The 19226-nt window shown below is 43.5% G+C and overlaps 2 protein-coding genes across 5 annotated transcripts in view; one reads left to right on the top strand and one right to left on the bottom strand.

The window, feature by feature from the left end:
* Positions 1-4483, top strand: part of DNM3 (dynamin 3) — a 569209-nt gene extending 564726 nt beyond the window's left edge. For 3 of the 4 annotated variants that reach the window (XM_029227252.1, XM_029227251.1, XM_029227248.1), the window contains one exon: positions 4297-4443. In XM_029227252.1, the coding sequence (XP_029083085.1) occupies positions 4297-4333 (37 nt within the window). In that variant the 3' untranslated portion in view covers positions 4334-4443. Of the gene's footprint in view, positions 1-4296 lie in introns of all 4 variants that reach the window. The other variant, XM_029227250.1, reaches the window with a different exon arrangement.
* Positions 4484-15890: 11407 nt separating this feature from the next.
* PIGC (phosphatidylinositol glycan anchor biosynthesis class C) lies at positions 15891-18652 on the bottom strand. Its single transcript, XM_029227257.1, has 2 exons — positions 18445-18652; positions 15891-17294 (listed from the first exon to the last, which is right to left on the bottom strand). Exon 2 carries the CDS (start codon positions 17074-17076, stop codon positions 16183-16185), a length of 894 nt encoding a protein of 297 aa, XP_029083090.1. The 5' UTR covers positions 17077-17294; positions 18445-18652; the 3' UTR covers positions 15891-16182.
* Positions 18653-19226: the final 574 nt, after the last annotated feature.

Raw genomic sequence — 19226 nt, 5'->3', positions numbered from 1 at the left:
TATAACTCTTTCGATCCTGTTGGTACCAATGTGGAGAATGATAGCATTTGGCATTACTGTCATTAATTTGGGGAAGGATGAGATTTTTAAAGGGAGCAAATTGGACAAATCAAAGGCAGGAGAGTGGGAAACATTTTATTCCTGATTTGAAGTCATCGTTGTACTAAGTTAAAGAAGAACACAAACCTTAGGCAGCTGGAGGGTACAAAGTGACACTTGCCAAGAAGCACCGTGACATTTTGCTATTGAAAAGGAAGTGATCCCGAAAAGCTAGGAAACAGAAAGATGAAGAATACTCTGCCCAAATTGTAGGTCTACAGAAGGCATTTCTGACAGAAAGTAATTACGTTCCTGACTCAACAGTTGGCCTCCATTGTTTATTCATTCGGCGTTGAGGGGAGAAGTTACCCCTTTCAGTTTCCCCAATATTAAGAGAACAGAAGAGTGTTCACTCTTACACACTTCCTTATCCTGAGTTTCCAGAGAACAGAGAAAGATTCCTTGTTACAAGAGTTTTGATGATAGGTCCCTTATCAACATACATAGACTCAGATTGTGCCGTCTAAAAGCAGGAGATGTGAAAAGATGAATTGGAAAGACTGTTGGGTTAATTCACACTTTCTGTTGTGATTTCTTTCTCATGTCTATACATCTTCCATGAGTGGAGCCATCAATGCCTTCAAAGGAAGCTTTTTAATGGAAGAAAGAGTCAGGATGCGAATCATTCTGTGCACTGTGCTGTGAGTGTGTGTCTTACCGCATGATTCTGTATTCAGAATAGTTCCTGGTAGAAATTACCAAAACCAAAGGACCTTATTGTAACTATCTGGCAAATTTCCATTTGTATTTTAAAAATAGTTCTGACATCAATGTAAGTATCTACTCAATTAGTTTTCAAGATTCTTGATTTTCAGCTGAAACCTTTAAATTTCACACTGAGAAGTACTAATTTCATCACACACCTGGCATTGCCACTTTTAAGACCACTTCCTGGTGTTCTTTCACACTGAGGCAGACTGATACTTAGAGTACATGCAAGAGATGTTGGCTAAAACTACAACCTTAATTTGAAGTTTCCCAAAGTCCATTCCATGAGATTTTAATAAGTTTTACACACACATACACCAAGGATTTCTTGATTGACTATACTTGGGAAATGATGACTATAAATTAGATGTTTCTTTACTGGAAGACTCTATAGAAGCTTTAATATCGGATGGCAGGGCTAGTGTCTCCATGTTTCTCAGATTTATTTGACCATCAATGCTTTGTTCATAGAGCATCTCACAGGACTAGCGCTCTGAGGTACATGTACTCTGAGGTACATTTCCACTAAAGGAAACACTGCTTTAGTGGCTTTAGGCCAGAGGGGAAAGGCATTGAGTGAGATTATCCCAGTACAGACTGTCACTAACACAAAGTTGGGTGATAAAATCAAATGTCATGGCAACTGGAGGTCCCAGCTTAGGACCATCCTCCTGGAGCTCTGATGCTTGGGGAGATCCAAGGAGGTAGGTCGCATAGGAACAGGGGGCATGAAAGCAGATAGAGACAGACATGCAATGAGTCCTAGGGGGGCATTGTGGAGGACTCAGATCACTTTCAATATTACCTTTTCTCTCTCGCCAAAAAAAGAGCTCCTTTGAATTAATTACATTACCCCCATTGTATTCTTGTAAAGGGAGGGATCTAGGTTGACTTAAAAGTGAAGATCAGCAGAAAACCATTTGAGAAGAACGCTTATTCTTACTGCCTTTGTTGTCTCACTTTCCCAAGCCTTCAGGCTCACCAACTGCTCTGGGATATTAAGTTATCTGAGTGATGGGCAAAGAAAACAAGCAGGGAATGTTTTGTGAGATTGTAACAGAAAAGAAAAAAATTATAAGGAAGACCTTCCCAGGGCTCTTGCCAGAGGAATGTCACCCTAGGAACAGCTTGCAGCACTGAGGTAGATCCAAGAGAATGTGGGTAATTCATCATTCTTCTTAATAATGGAGACTTTTATGTATGAATTATGCCCATGTTCCACACACAGCTTTTCCTACCACCTTACCTTCCTGTTTCAGCCAAACGATTCTCCGAAGTTGTTTTTAAGAAAGCTTAAGGAGGTATAACCTGAAATTATAATCTTGAGTAGGTAGAATTTGCTTGTATGGTGAATGCTAGTATGATGAGCTTTAATATGTGTTAGCAACTCAGTATCCCAACTCAGTGTTCCAAACTCAATACTTCGAGTTTTGTGTTAGAAGTGGCAATGGTATAAGGTAACTTTGTAGCCCTTCATATAAAAAGCCCCAATATTTTCTGCATGTGACCTTTAAGCACTTCAGCACTGTGTTAAGTAGTATGGAAAATTCTGGAAAAGAAATAGTAAAAACCCAAACTGCCGAGATCCGTAATAGAAGTAACTCTGAGCCAGTGTACGGTGTCATCACCAACAATGCTTTTTTGGCAATGAGAGGAAAATTAGATAAAGGATGAGTGAAGAGGGAAAGAAAAGAGCTAAGGGGATAGATGTCACTCTGCTGTTTGAAGCAAACATTCTAGCTGTCCATGAAATATATTCCAAGACATAAAGTTTCTGATCCTGTTTCTAGACTAGAACACCAAACTAGCTCAAACAGAAAAGTGCTTTGGCATATGCTGACAAAACGTCCCTTTAGCACTGTGGACTTGCGGTTCAGTTTAATGGCTCACCTCCCCACCCTGCTGAGGTAATTAAAGTGTTCTAAAGCCCCTTCAGAACTCAAAAATAGTTTCGGTTTGCTGGGCAGGTGATAAATCTCATTGAGCCTGACAGGAATTTCATTACACTTTCTTCATGAAAACACCAGGGATAACCATTACCTGGATCTTGCAGACCCCTCCCCACCCGCCCCCCGCAGTTGAAAGGTTACACACCAATAACAAGTTCTTCATCATTTAAATGGATAGGAGGCCTCCTTAAGTTCAGCCAGCTTAAAGTGGACCAAAGAAAAATTGGTCTTGGACTTTGGGGAAGGTAAGGTCATTTTTTACTGCTGCTCAGAAATAGCCCAGTCAGTATGGCTCCATTAACATCTCATAGAAGATGAAACAGAAGTTTGCTTTTGTTTTTGCTTTTGTTTTCTTGTAGACTTCATTGCACCACTCACTGAAGTGTTACAGAAGTAAGATGGAAGTGAGTATGTTGTTGAACACCTGGATGAGTAGCCAAAAAGGAGTCCCACAGGGAGTAGGGTACTGAACTAACCTGCCGTTCTATGGCTTGCTGTAATGTTGAGGTCATTACCAGTTGGGTTAGAAAGAGGAAATTAAATGTAGACTTCTGCTGGAAACCCGTGGGAAAGTTTCTTTGGGCCTGCTGTTTTCCTACTTACAGAGCTGTCCATTGCCATGTAGCGTTTATCGTATCTTCCCTAGCAGCCCATCATCCAGAGAGAGGCTGTTGTCAAAACGAAGCAAAACTCTGGATCCTTCTTTCACCACCAGTGGGCCTGACAAGATGCAAGCCAGGCTAGGGATACGGAGAAAGAGCCAGCAAACCAAATTTCATTTACCCTGGACCTGGTTCAGAATAAATAAGAACTTCAGTTGCACCTAACTCTAAGACAGAGGGAAACCTTACCCAAAAGCTTTGGGGTCACCATGGAACAGACATAGCCTCATAGTTTGCCTGGGCCTGGAAAGGCTATCACATCAGGATTTCACCTGAAAGAAATTCTTATTTACAAATCCTTTTCTCCAAGATCGACCCCAGATATTTTCTGCATTGTGATTACATTGCTCATTTGATCCCTTGCCGCCTTCTACTTTCCCTCATCTTAAAGAAATCTCACCTGTCATATTTCTATATCAACTCCCTCTCCCCCTATGGAGATTTCACAACATTTACTGAAATCTTTGGAAATAACCGAATGTCACAAAATCAGGGTTGGGAAACATACTCAAGTTATAAAGGTATGCGGCTCTTGTACTGTTCCCAGTTCTCCTGAATATGATTGCATGGATTTATCATTCCATGGTACAAAATAACAAGGTTTTGGAGTGGGCTCAAATGGCTCATACCTAGCACATGGCTGGAAGCCAGGAAACATCCTAGGAGCTGCTCACTATGCCATGTGATATTCTCTCATTTCCCCTGCATGTCTGCATCTGCATGTTTTCTGTCTGATTTGAGTTTGATTTTTCTGGGATATTTATGCATGCTGTTATTTGGATTTATTTTCTAATTTAAACATTGTTTTCTTCCTCTGCATCTGTGTTTTTCTTTTTCTTTTGTTTTATTTTGTTTTTTTGTTGTTTTGTTTTCACTAGGCGACCCCCTCCTGCAGTTCCCGGACGACCATCCTAACCCCCATCATTCATCTCCTTTTGTTTTCGACAATATGTCTATACTTGGTATTTAAAAGCCTTTCATTTGCACTATATGTCATATGTACATAAAAACTTTTATTTTTGATCCATGTCTATAATAAAAACAAAGTTTATTCTATATAAAAAATGAAACGTGTTCTGTTTCTTTTTCTAAAGAAGATCCGAGTTAAAATAGGAGTTTGTTTCAACTAAAACCACGTAAGGTGAAAAATACATAATTTGACCTTTTAAGGTGCTTAAATTGAAAATGATTGATTTTAAGTTCTTAAAGCATTGTGATTTGGGATAAAATTTGGTGGAGAAAAATAATCTATCTTCAGTTGAAATGTCTGTCCAACAGAAGAGTGAAACAAGTAAAAATCCTGGGTGTCTAGAAAAGACACAGAGGACTGAATAATTTCACTCTGCCCCCAGGAATCCCATTAATAATTATGATTGCACCAAGACCTTTTTTCTATTTTCATTATTTTTCTAGGAGATAAAATATGTATGATTATGGGAGAAATTGTTGGTCTGAAACACATCAATCTCATACTTTGGCAAATTCAGGGGGAAAAACACATCATCTGAATAAAAGTACAAGACAAGGAAATGTTGCCACCTTGAGAAGATTCTTAATGATGTCAGTAAAATACTGGAAGAATAGAATCTTTATGAGTTTTGGGGAAAAGACAACTTTTTTTATACTTTAATCCTCGAATGGTAATTCCAACAGTGAAATTCTAAGCTATCGTTAAAAACAAATCCCAAAGATTTATCCAAATAAAATGTTTATTATTAAGGTAATGTAGTCCATCCTGCCAAATATGTGATCTGAAGGCTCCCTAAAGGTTTGAGATTTAATTCAGAGCTTTCTTTTTGAAGATTTACTTGGTCTAAATTAAAATTTTGAAGGATCTCATCTTGGATGAGGTCACTTCTGAATGTGCCTCACTTTAGCATATGAAGAAAAAAACTATAGGACAGGAAAGTAAAGTACTGTTGATCAGGACTTGGTGGTCCACTCACTTCCTGGCTGACTTAGACAAGCCCTGGCAAAGAGAGGCAGCGCCGGAGATGTAGGCAGGAACCTCAGTTCAACCATGGGGGACCCTCACTACCAATACCCTTTCTCTGGGCTGTAAAACTCTTTTTTAAGGACTATGTTCTCCTCCCCAAAATGCAAAAGCAGTTTATTTCTCAGGTGAAAACTTTCATATGGCACATTACGTTGGTGTGTACTTGCATCTCAAGTTCAGTGACTGCGAGTTAGAAGCGCTCATGACTAAGGAAATTCAAAGGCGCCAAAGCTGGGGATCAACAGAAGCTCAAGTTTACCTGGAGGCGGCTGAATTGATGCAAAATATCACACAGCATGCAGTTTGTTGCCCTTCCCTTCACCTTCAGTCCAGGCGTTTAATTCCTTTTAATCAGTATTCTTATAGGGTAGCTTTCTCATCTGATAGCATGCTCATCCCAACAGACCCGGTTTTCCTGGATTATATCACACCATCTCCGCAAACACAAAACAGAGGTTGTCAACAGGAAGGTTTTTGCCAATTCATCTTTTTTAAGTGTTTGGTACTTTTCCACTTTGTCTTAACCTTGAACTTATTTTTATGCGCAGTGTTACACCATTTAGATGTTTAAAACTTAGACTGACCTGATGACCATGAGAACGTAAGGCTCGAGTCATGGCAGAATGAAATGATACCCTGGCGATCTTACTCGGTCTCCTCAACAACTAGGTATGGCCCCTTCCTCACATTCGATAGGCGAGAAGAAAGGGGGCCTCCTCTTCGAATGGGAGGGGGAAGGAAGCAGCCTGGAGTAAAATTAAACTATGCTGAGGTTTGTTCATATTTACCGCTCATAGTGTTTCTGTGTTTCATAACATCCCCTTCCTCAGCTCTCCCACCTCCACCCTCAATATTGGATAGAGAGCTGAAGAAGTATAGTTGAACTGTACTGACTCAGGATCTTCGGGAGAAACAAACCATTATATCTTTAGTAAACATAATATTTCTTAAGTATTCTCATCCCTTTATTTATGCATCAAACATTTCTTGAATTTATAAGAATGTCCTAGTTACTGGGAACACCAGAGAAGAAGCAGGATAAAAGTAGCTGACAAAATAGCTAAATAAGCAATTCCAATATAAGCTGTGACAGGAGAAAATTTGGGTCCTTTTTTCCAGGGAGAACTGTTACCGACTTCCATGCTGAAGCAGTTATTTGAGTCCTAGAACCAGATTATCTGCTTGACCCAAAGCCTGCTAACATTCCAGAATGTGGTGATTTTGACCTCTGACAAAGAAGGGAACAATAGAGCTCATTTCAGCCAATGAGAAACCAAATTTTTCATTTCTAATGGAATAGTATAAGACTCTGAATCACATAAGTGTTGGTTGAGAAAGACATAGTGCTATTGAAAGTGAAGTAGTCTGTTAACTTTGCTTTGGCTTCTAACAAAAAGGTTTTTGATTTAGAAGATACCCTGTAGCAGTCTCCCACTGGATGCAGTGAGGGGAATGAGAATCCCCGAGTCTCCAGCTAGAAACACCCAGGACACCTAGGAGATGGAGAAAAGAGAACTAAAGGTAGGAAAAAATAAACAAAACGACCCATGCTTTCCTTGGGGAGTTCCACTGTTAAATAAATGTCTGTAAGCCTTGGGAGCCACATATACAGTGAAGGGTGTTTCAGCAAACATCCTAGAAGTTGAAATCCAAGAGGAGATAAGGAAATAACCTCAGCTGTTCATGTACAAACATGGATACCTTCGGTGGGTTCAGATCCTGTACCATTCAGTATTCTTTATCCCAGAGTTTGAAAAAGACGGTACTTGCCAACATCTGTTTTATAACTCAGCACTAAGCATGATTCTTTAAAAAAAACTCAGAAAATGGATGTTGCAATCTTTAGTCCAGTTCCATGAGATTCACAGTCTTCACAGCTGTAAGTCCATCTTAAAGACATGAACCTCATCCACAGAAAGAAAAGATTGCTGAAAAAGAAAAAAAACTTCTATACCCTTTATAATACTACAGAGTCTATATCTGAATAAATCAAATGGAGCTTATGCTACCACATCACTGTATGTCCCCCATTTAAAGAGACATACCGGCTGCCTTCACTACCATAATATATACCTATTTTTGTTTGTTTGTTTAATACTACAAGTTTCTATCGAATTGCAATACTGTCAACATTTAAGATCGGATGGCAGGTTGTTGGATGAGTCAAGACGATAAACTGCTACTCTCAAAGTGTTCTTAATCTAATCACATTTTACAATACTTTATATCAGGTTTTGATTCTCACTGCAGTTCACGTCTTCAGTGATCCTCTTGAACACGAGCCATGAGCAGGCAGAGAATAAAGAAAGCCTTAGCCTCTGGCCCCCAGGAGCCAAAGAGACTTAAGAATCCTCAAGACAGTAACAGAGAAGTCACTGAAGTGGGTCCTCCGTCTCAAAACAGCTGCTAACAGACTAACAGAGGATATTTTTGAAGCTCCGTGTAACACAGTGGAAAAACTAGCCTTTCAGATTCTTTTTTGTTTTTGTTTTTTTAGTCTTTTGGATTATTAAGGGCTAGCTTTTCTTCCCCCAGCCCTCCTCTCTGTGGCTGTATTTCAGTTAGAGCCAAGGAGATACTTACCTCTGCCTGCTGCTGTTTTCTCTTTTAAAGACAAAAATACTCTTAGCCTCATACACAGTAGCTGCCTGGGGCCTAAAGATCTGTTTATTCTGCAATTTAGAAAGAGTGGGAGGCCCACGGTGTTCTCACCAACCAGAGTCCAAATGTTCCATGGGCCCCGCACAAGGCCACGGGGCCGTCCTGGAGCGTGAGCCATGTGCCAGCGGAGCTTGGGAAAGCAGAAGCAACTCCTCAAGACAGCTCTCTCAGGGGCCCGAGGGGACAGTATCCCTCGACCTCAGCACTGGTAAAATCAATGTGCTCCAACACCCCAGCAAAAGTATGGTCAAGAGATTGGAGAGCTAGTCTGTTTAGGGCACAAGATCTCACTCAGGCTGATCCTGGGTGTCATTTGAAACCCAGGTGCCAATTGGCACTGGATGGTGACAGAAAAGCCCATTTGCCTTTCTAAGCCCCTTTCTCTGGCACTCTTAGCCCTGAGGCACCTGACTGCGTGAGGAGGCACCAGTACCGTGGAGTTGCCAGGCCCCAGGTGCCGAGCAAATGTTGGGCTGTTGGGAAACAGAACTACCTTATCTCTGGGGAGTCCTCCTGTTAATCACAGTAATAGATCTGGGAAGAAAATGGTGTTTTGAGTTGGCTGGTGATTGCCACTGTTCCCGAGGTAAACAAGCCAACGTTAATTGCACCTGTGAGTTGTAAAAGAAGAAAGACACCAAAAGCAGTGGCATGGTCTAAGCTAGCTCACTCCTGCAGAACTTCAGCTGTTTCTACTCTGCCTCTCGCCTGCAGCTGAGCTCGCCAGAGCCCTCTCAGTGGTCAGAGGAGCGTCCCTCCTCAGGCCTGATGGTTCCCAGGACCTTGGTCAAACCCTGGCTCTCACTTCAGCTCTGATCACTTTCCCCAGAATCCAACTTTCTAGAACACTACAAATGGCCCTGCCCCACTGTTGGAAGTTTGCATGGTTCTCGGGAAATTAGTCATTAGCCCCACAAGGCTCTTGTCAATATGTCCATTACCCAGAGAATCAGCACATGAATTCCATTAGGGAACAATAAAAAACATGTCCGTGATGATATGAGGATGGCTGCACACCAAGACCACACCTCCTTTGAGGTAAAAAGGAGGCCCCCAGAAATCTCGCCAGCCCTACCCACCAACACTCATATTCTCATCGTCTGCCTTGAGCCTGCCGGGACTTACATGGCTCTTTATCCCAGCCTAGGTCAGTCCGCCAAAAAGCCCTAGACTGCTGGGTCGCTGTCCTGTATGGAGATTGGAGGACATATCCATTCCATGCTCTTCTCCCCACCTCTCCAACTTCTGAAACCTTTACCCTGTACCCTCTATAATTCGCTGCCCATGATCAGTAAACTTCCCCTAAATCTTCAACCTGTCTTCTGGATGTGTCCGTCACCTACTTTCTCTAGCAGGACAGCTCTAAGCGTACTGCTTTCCGGCAGCCTTCTCCAAAGGGGGTGCTTGTCTCCCACAGCCCTTGTACTGCTGAGCCTCACGTGGGGTAGGTATCCTTGTTTCTCATTTTTGCTTTCAGACCATTCATCCTTCCTCCTCCGTAAAACCTTCAGCTTTGAACCTCATGCACCAGATTATAGCACATACCCCTCATTGTTGCACTTATCTACCAATCTCCAGTTCATTCTCTCTTATTTCTTGATGATTTTAGCTCCTGTTTCCCTGTCATTGTTTCCAGTACCACTCTTGTCTTAATTCTCAGGGATTTCTACCTAAGTGTAGGTATTCCTTCCAACACCGCCCCCCATCTCACTTCTCATTTCCTTGGACTTCACTCCTCCAGTGACGTTGCCCTCCACCCTACCTCAGCTGCTCACTCCCAAAATCATAACCTTGTCTTTATCTATTCTCTGACCTTTACTTCCCGTCTTCCAAACCCCTTGAACCTCCAATCCATTGACCTTTGCCCTGTCCCTTACCTCCCCGTCCTTCACCCTTCTTGAGGGTCACTCTCCTTCTTACCTAACTTAAATTCCACGGTCAACCATTATAATCAGGCCCATGCATAGCTACCGTTCTCCCTTGCCCTTCTCTCAATCTGCTTAATCACCACCCTGGGTAAATTCAATTCTCCGTCTACTCTAGTTTGCACTCATGTAGCTGTACATGGTTAGGAAAATGCACACACAACCCACACACAACGAAGCTTCACTTGAAATTCATGACTACCATTCTCAAGAGAGCCCTTACTACTGCTGGGCAATTATACTATGCATCCCTAGTTCATTCACTCTCCCCATGTCCTGAACTGTTTCATACCTCCTCACTTCATCATTTCCCCCTTACTCTCACATCTCAGCTGATTCTTTGCCTCCTACTTCCCTGAGAAAATTGAAGCAATCAGAAAAGAATTTCCAAAGATTCCCATCACCTGATTTATCCACTAACCATCTACCCACTTACCAGCATCTGTGTCTATATTCTCTGCCTTCCCACTATGTTACCATAGATCAACTATCCCTTCCCATCCTAAAGCCAGTCCCTCCACTTGTGCAATAGATCCCATCACCTCTCACCTGCCCAAGAATATTGCCCCAGCAATTAATTCTTCCCTTTCTCACATCAAATATTACTTTCTACTGTTTCATTTCTATCACTATACAAACATGCTGTCATTTCTCCTATCTTAAAAATAAAAAGGTTTCTTGCCCTCACCTCCCCTTTCAGTTTCTGTCCTATTTCCTGTTTCCCCTTTGACGTAAAACTGCCAGAGTTGCCTGTACTTGCTGCTCCAATTTCTCTTCTCTTATTCTCTCTTAAATCCACTTCATATAGTTTTTATTCCCACAACTCCACAAAAAAAAAATGTTCTTTTAAGGGACACCAATCACCTCCTCCTTGCTAAATCCGATGGTCAATGCTCAGTCCTTGCTTTCTTTTCTTTTTTCTTTTTTTTTTTTTTGCAGTACGCGGGCCTCTCACTGTTGTGGCCTCTCCCGTTGCGGAGCACAGGCTCCGGACGCGCAGGCTCAGCGGCCATGGCTCACGGGCCCAGCCGCTCCGCGGCATGTGGGATCTTCCCGGACCGGGGCACGAACCCGTGTCCCCTGCATCGGCAGGCGGACTCTCAACCACTGCGCCACCAGGGAAGCCCAAGCCATCAGTTTTGACTGGACTTCAGCTGTCAGGCTAAGTAGAGGATCACATACTACTATTGCAGTATTGGGTTGCTTTCTTGATTTTTCAGATTTTGATCTGATTACAGTTGATCACCCCTTCTTCCTTGAGTCATCTGCACTTGGTTTCCAGGACTCTAAACTCTTGATTTTCCTCCTGTCTCAGTGGTTGTGCTTTCCAAATCTTTTTGCTTATTCTTCTCTCCAACCTTTTACTTTGGATTTCTTAGTCCTCTGTATATGTAAACTTCCTTGGTGATGTCATCCAGTCACGTAGCATTCAATGCCATTTATATACCAACAAGTCTTAAATTTATATCTCAATCCCATACATTGCTCCTAAAACCCAAACTCATATCTTCAACTCCCTACTCAACATTTCAGTTTGGATGTCTACATTTCATACCCTACATGCCTCAAACTGAATTCCCAATCCTCCTCCCCAAAATCTTTATCCGTATCCCCTTGGCCCCCATCTCAATTGATGGCATCTCCATCTTTCAATTTGTTCAGGCCAAAAACCGTAAGAGTCACTTACGATTCTTCTCTTGCATCCATACCCTACATCTAATATGTCAGGAAGACCTTGACTCTACTTTCAAGTTATATCTAGAATGTGACTATTTTTCACCACTTCCTCTGCTATCACTCTGCTCTGAGGCACTGTCATCCCCTGCTTGGATTAATATCAGAGCCTCCTAATGCTTATTTCTGCTCTACTTTTCCCCACAGCAACCAGAATGAGCCTGTTAAAATTTATGTCAGATCATGTCCCTCTTTTTCTCCAAGACCCTCCAGTGTTTGCCATCTCAGAGTAAAAGCCAGAGTCCTTTTAATAGCCTACAATGTCTAGGTGACCCGGCCTCCCACTTTCCCTCTCTGGCCTCCTCTTCTGCTCTCCTTTATCACCCCACCTTGGCCACTCCTGGCTATTCCCCAAACATGCCATGCAGTCTTCTGCCAGGGCCTTTACAGCAGCTCTTCCCTCGGCCTGGAACTCCCTTCCCCTGAGAATCTGAATAATTCCCACACCTCCTTCCAATCTTTGGTTAAATGTTACCTTTTCCATAAGACCTACCCTGACCCCCTTACTGAATACCATTGCTACTTTTTTCTTCTTTTTTCAATAGCATTTGTTACCTTCTGCTTATGTTTATTGTCTCTCTCCTCCTGCTAGAATGTAAGCTCCATTAGGTCAAGGGAGTTTGTCACTTTTACTCGTAGGTGTATCTCAAGCATGCAGGACAAACAGTATCTGTCATGTAGTTAATGTTCAGTAAGTATTTGTTGAATGAATAAATTTCTGAGGCTAAACATCATAAAATGCAAATGGTAGAAGTGAGTAGAGGTGGTCCTAGGTGGACAATACATTTTTTAATAAATAGATGTTGGAGGAAGAGAATAAGGGATAAAGGGGATGATGAGGGGCTTGCTAAAGCATTAAAAGCGACTGCCTACCAGTTAGCCTTTAGCCCTAGGTGCAATTCAAGACACATTGAATTTCATTGTAAAAGGGAACATCAATAACTTCCACAAGATGGCACTGTGTCCAGTCCTGTTTTCCCGCATTCGAAGGGTTTGAAATACCGTAAAATTGTGTGACTGATGCCCTCTGCTGGCTTGTTTTTGTTTTTCTTGACCTTGAGCCTTCGGCTTAAAGATGTAAATGATGGCTCCATATGCTTCCTTGAACATGCTCAATGTGATTCTTACATCCATAATTTAAGCCAGCTGGCCAAAAGCACACTCAAAAGTTTATAGTACTGACACAGCATACAGGCATAACACTGACACCGATTTGATTGCCACACAGAACCACTGTGGTGTGGTGACACTCAGATCCCTGCAACGCATTCTAGCCGCATGCCAGTCATGCATCACGCCCAAATATCAAGCACACGTGCTGCCTTGTGGCTCTACCTGTCCTTCATCCTTCCATCTCAACTACAATCCCTGGTACCATTTTGGAAAGATAGGCAACACTGCCTTCCCATTCCTCCCTCCTTGCTCTCAATTGCCACCACCACCCTCCAGCCTTCCTTATAACTTAGGATGACAAGAAACAGAGCTGGGAGGAAGGGGTACATCTTCTTATACAGGCAAGTATTTGACAAGTTGGGATTTTAATTCCAAAGCTACCCTAACGCTCTCCCCTTCCCTGCCCTCCCCGACCTGCCCACATACACACACCGTAATACTCTCTGGAAATTTAGATCATTAATATCATATTTGTACCCTTTCAGTGTGGTTTAAATTTAAAAGACTGACTGGATTACTATATTTAAGTGATAGGTAACTTTCCCAAGAACTGTCACATTAGGTCATACCAATTGTTAAGTAGGCCTGCATCCCTATGCCAGCAGCAACCCAGAGAAGCATGCCATAAGTGAGCCTCATCATCCTTCAGGTAGCAACACCTAAAGGCTTGGGATTTCTTAACATTTATTTATTTGTTTGTTTGGTTGTGCTGGGTCTTAGTTGTGGCATGTAGGCTTCTCTCTAGTTGTGGCACGTGGACTCTAAAGCACGCAGGCTTAGTTGCCCCTCAGCATGTGGGATCTTAGCTCCAAGACCAGGGATCGAACCCACATCCCCTGCATTGGAAGGCGGATTCTTAACCACTGGACCACAAGGGAAGTCCCTTAACACTTTCTTACAAGACAGTTATGACTTTTTTATGTGCGTTTTTTCCCAAAACATTTTGGAACCCATTTATATCCCTGGCTTGTGAAACTTCTTAGACTTACATGTAGACAGTGTATAAAATTATTTTTTCATTTGTCTTAAATTTGCTCTGTTCAAATTTCAAAGGGTGTCTCCTCCTATAAGTCATGATTTGGTAGGCAAATAACATCCACTTTCACCCTTAATAGTTTTATAGAAATGACTGTATCTCTTTCGAGGCTTCCTTCCAGGCTGTGGTGTTCTATTCTCTAATCTGTTTTCATAGGCCAGCTTCCTTTCCCTCTGATTCCTACCATTTTGGTTATTGCAGTTATCCTTCTGTGATCTAATTCCACTATAGCCTGGTTGTGAGGCAACCAATTCTGTACAAAGAATTCCAAACACAAAAGCACTGGATTCTATTCTCAGTAACCTTCTAGATAATGCCCAGAATTCTGAACCAATGTCCTTCAGATACTACACATGGAACACCTTAGCTTGGGTGTACCATCTCAGGTGCCTTGAACTTAACATGCTTCATTCTTATTTTCTTATCTACTTTACTTCCAAACCTGTTCTCACATCTGTTTTCTCATGGTATAGTTACTAGAAAGAATCCACTCAAGGCGAAGCCTCCCCCCACCCTGCCAGTTCTCTTTCCCTCCCATTGTCCAACATGAATTTACCAAGTTCTGAAAATCTCTCTAATCAGAATCGACACCTCCTTGGTGCAGTCACCACCCTTAGTCTAGACCCTCATTTTTCACTCTTACCACAAGAGCTTCCCATGCTCAGCCTCTGTAGTTCAGCCTGAATCCTGCTACCAGAATTTTATAAACACACACACACACAAGTGTGTTTGGTGGGAGCCCTATATCCCTTTTCAAAAGCTCCTTAATTTGCCATTGACTCCAGGATCCAGGAATTCAAGGTATTCACCACGCTCAGACCTCAGCCTCTCACCGCAGCCCGTCCATTCTGCACTCCCCTCTCCTGCCAGGATGAGTCAGGCCCTGTGCACCTGGACATACACACTGTTCACTCCGGTTGGAATATTCTTCTCCCCACAGTCACCTCTTTTCTCTTTGAACTGAATCTGCTGCCCCACCCTGCACCCTCACATCCAGCCCATAACACCCCATCCCCTGCCACCTCCACGGGGAACTTCTGCAACCATCAGACTGCAGAGGATCAGGCCTCGGGTAATTCCAAATACTATTGTGTGGAAGAGCTGAACATGACAGCACAGGCACATTCATTCATCCCACTGAGGAAGTATTTTTGAAAGGGATTCAAATGTGGGCAACTCTCTGCTCACCAACGTGGATGCAGCTGCTATGTGAGTTCCCTAAAGTTGATCATTGGAAATCCATTCAAATAAGGAAAGTGTATTAAAACATTAAAAAGCAAAAGCTATTTTATACAACTCTTTACTATATTCAACCACTAAGCCCTGGCCCCATTTCTGATGTGGACTAAATAATAATTATAAGCCAATTCTGGTCAGTCAAGGCATGCAGAGTAGTGGTTACCCTCTTTGGACTGGGCATGCTCTCCCCATAGTTCTAGCTGCCATTAGTCCCACAAAGCATGCCAGCTTCAGCTGCTCGTATTGTTGACCTGGCTCCTAAAGGTCTCTGCCACCCTGGCCCCCATACATCTTTTGCTTGCTTGAATCCCACCTGACCTCTAAGACTAAGCTCAAGTGCCATCTCCTCTAATAAGTATTTCCTCATTACTCCAGCTAATTTGACCTCCAGCCTCTTTGAAGTCCCCCAACATTTTGCTAGTGTATTATGACACATCATACGCCCCTTGTAGCTAGTTGCATCCATGCTTCATTAAGAACTAAGTGGAAACTGTGAGTCAAGGTTAAGTGACCAATTCTGTGATCTCAGGCCACAAAACTGGACACATCCAGGGTTCTAGGATTTGAGCTGCAGATAAATAATAGAGCCTGCATTTAGTTCACTGAAAAAGGTAAAAGTGACTTTATATGCACACACATTCTCTTATTCTCTCTTCATGTCCCTTCTATCTGCCTTCTGCTCACAGAAAAAATCATAAGACAATTTGATGGATGTGTTACTTTTTTAATAAATAGAAACCACATCATTTCATTTGTTACAGAGAATAATAATGAGAGGCAATAATTCAAGAGGGCCCCAGGAAGCTTTTTCATCGACAAAGTAACAGAAAGGAGAAGCACCTTCACTGCCCAAGCCTATGGGTAATTTTTTTCTTTTGATTTCTGATCTCCCACCCACATCATTATGCCACTTCCAGAATGGAACTCTGCCTTCAAATCTCCTACTAGTTGGAAGGCTGGTCTATCAGCTTGTCTCAGTAACGGAATGGAGGTCCCTAACTCAGCTGAGGAACCTCGACAAGTCTTCTTTGATTTCAGCCTCATCCCAAGGCCCATGAATGTTTTCTTTAAAAAGCTGCAGGCGAATGAGGTAGAAAGGGCAGAGACATGAGATGGAAACCAGCAGAAGGGCAAAGAGTATGGCTCCCACAGCACTAATGGACAGCAGGCCTCCCAAGGCTGAAAATGCAAAAAGCAGTGTGACTCCCACATAGCTGTGGGGAGTACATGCCTTCAGTTTCTTCTGTAACATGGGCCATAGGGCAAAAATCTGGATGGCAAATGTCACCATGACGAAGGCATGTAGGGACCGGGGCAGGCGCGAGGCAAGGCAGACAGAAGCAAAGATGGCCATGTTCAAGGACAGTGTGCTGGATACAATGGCACCATTGGCACCATAGTCAAAGAAGATGAGGTGGCCTAACAGCATGAAGACTGACATGGCATAGATGGTGTCAGTGCTGACGGACTCTGTCAGAGTCTTCAGCACCGGCGAAAAGCCATATGTGAAAGTTATGAAAACTAGGGCACTCTTCAAGTCAGCCCACCGGGTCCGCCCACTCTTCTTCCGTCCTTCACCTCCATCAATGAGATCAAACAAAACATAGCCAATCAGTGAAGAAGCCAGGCCGGTCCCAAAAAGCCAATGGGGAGCCAGAAGACCCTCATCCATATACCACCAGATAACCACAAAAACACAGACACTGCACAGCTGCTGTATCACCACACTGGACTCAAATACCACAGCCCAATATTGGTATTTCCGGGCATAGATGTTCTTACGGAGCTCTTCCAGGAAACTCTGATCCACATAGTTATCAGGAAAAGGCTGTCGCTCATACAAGACCTTCTGCCATCTGGCCTCTTTGGTGTTAGTTACAGGCTGGGCACACATTATCCTTTCGCTCAAACCCAGGCCAGTTCAATCTCCCTTGCAGAAGTCCATGTGGTTCTCGATCTTTATAAAGTTTTGAAATAAAACCTCTCTGGAAATTCCATGCTGAGCTGTGGGTGATATTGTACCGACTTTCCCTTGCTTTCAAAGGCAGCAACCCAGGCTAGGCCTACAGGAGACGAGTTTGTTCTCTGAGGCAGGACAGTACAGCTAAGTTCCTAGAAAAAGAGAGACTATGAATCTATGAAAGTTGTGACAGGTCAAGGGTAGGACTGAGTTAAAATCAAACCAACTTATTGCTTTATTAGAAGTTGATTAGCAGTCTGAACAGAATACACACGGTGGCCATCTTATAATTATGGATATTAAAATTTCATTTCAGATTTTACATTATAATCCCTTGTCAGCTATCACTTATGGAGTGCTCACTATGTGCTAAGAGTGTTACGTAGCTTCTTTCGGTTAATCTCCACAACCTTGCAAATTAGTATCAACCTCACTGTAACTAGTAAAAAAGCTGAGACTCAAAGTGGTTAGGTAACTTTAGCCCAAGTTAACAGTGGTAAATAGTGGATCCAGATTTCAATGGAAATTCTGCCCCAAAGCCTGTGCCTCTAAACCAGTTCTTAACTCAGGAGTTCACATATCCTTGAGGTCTATAGATGGGCTTCAGACCGTTCAAAAACACTGTCAATGCATACTTGTAGTTATAATTTATGCAAATTTCTAGGATTAGGTTCCAAGCTTTTATTGGGCTCTCAAAGGCATCTGTTACTTAAAATAAAAACAAGTTACCGGTCTAAAGACAAAAGTAAACCTCACAATACAGAAAGATAAGAGCTTTATGGTTTATCTAACCAAAACCAAGGACTCAAGATTCTTAATCCGTTAACTGAGCTTAACATCCTTTAAAGAGCTATCATCCTACTTATTAACGCCGAAACTCGGGAGGATCACAGATAATGATACCCTTTTCACACTGGGAAAACTATGAGTCAGAAATACCAAGTTCATCCAGCAAGTCTGCGAGGAAAATTCTTATTGCCCGACCTAATTTCTTCCATAGAGAGCACGATAGGTTTCGCATCACAAGCCAGACACCCTGAGAGCCCCCCTCACTGCAGCAGGGAACCCAGCCCGGGGATCTCAAGGCCGCCGCGGGGGCTGGAGGGTCAGAGGCGCCGAAAAGGGCAACGCCCGCCCGCAAGGCGGAGGAGGGGGCGGGGGTGGGGCAGGGTAGGGCGTCCCCGCGGGCGCCCTACTCCCCCTCCCGGGCCTCCCCCGCCCGCCGCCGCCCCTCACCCGGCCTCGAGCCTACGGGGGATGGCGGAGGAAGCCCGGACACACTGACTCCCACTCGGAACCCACCTGCCCGCGAGTTCGTAGGTGTGCGCGGCAGCGGGAGAGTGGCCGCCCGCCTCCTTCCCCATCCGGGGCGCCGGGGTCATGTCGGCGGCCGAGCACTTCCGGGGCTGCCACAACCTCCGCGGTTAGAGCGCCCTTCCTCGGCCTTCGCGGCCGCTGCTGCTCCCTCCTGGCCGCTCAGAGGAACTTCCGGCTCCTATCCCGGAAAGAACTCTCTGAGCCAGGAAAGCGGATGCTCAACGGGGAGACTGGGACGTAGCGTCCGAAGGGCAAGGGAGAGAGGCTGGGCTGAGAGAAGAGAGATTATAACGGCTACTTTGATGGAGCTCCTATTATGAACTCAGGCCCTCAGCTGGGGACTTCCCATGCATCCGTGCATCCACTGGACACATATTCACTAAATATCTACAGGTATCAAGCACTGTTTTAGGTGCTAGTGGTAACAGCAGTGAACAGAACAGACAAAAATCCCTCCCCTCATGAAGGTTTCTCTCTTGTGCATTGACCTGTAAAGTGATGATATCGTCCTCCTCTCATGGAAGACAAAACTGAAGCTCAGAGAGGTTGTGATTTTTCCAAGGCCATACAGTTGGGAAGTGGATTAACCAAGATTAATATCCAATTGTCTATAGCTTCAAAGTGCAGTTCTTTCCTCTGCCTCCTAGAAGGGATGAGGGTGGAGGGCCCCATGACTGAAAACAGCCAGACACTTTGAATAGGTGCTAATGTTCAGCTGAGGTCATGGAAATACAAGCAGATGCATGAACAGATGGGAGTAATGAAGA

The sequence above is a fragment of the Monodon monoceros genome, unplaced genomic scaffold (assembly GCF_005190385.1).
Source record: "Monodon monoceros isolate NGI ecotype Baffin Bay Population unplaced genomic scaffold, NGI_Narwhal_1 Super_Scaffold_18, whole genome shotgun sequence".
Classification (NCBI taxonomy): Eukaryota; Metazoa; Chordata; class Mammalia; order Artiodactyla; family Monodontidae; genus Monodon; species Monodon monoceros.
Note: the sequence above shows the minus strand (reverse complement) of the source record. Positions and strands in the feature narration are given on the sequence as shown.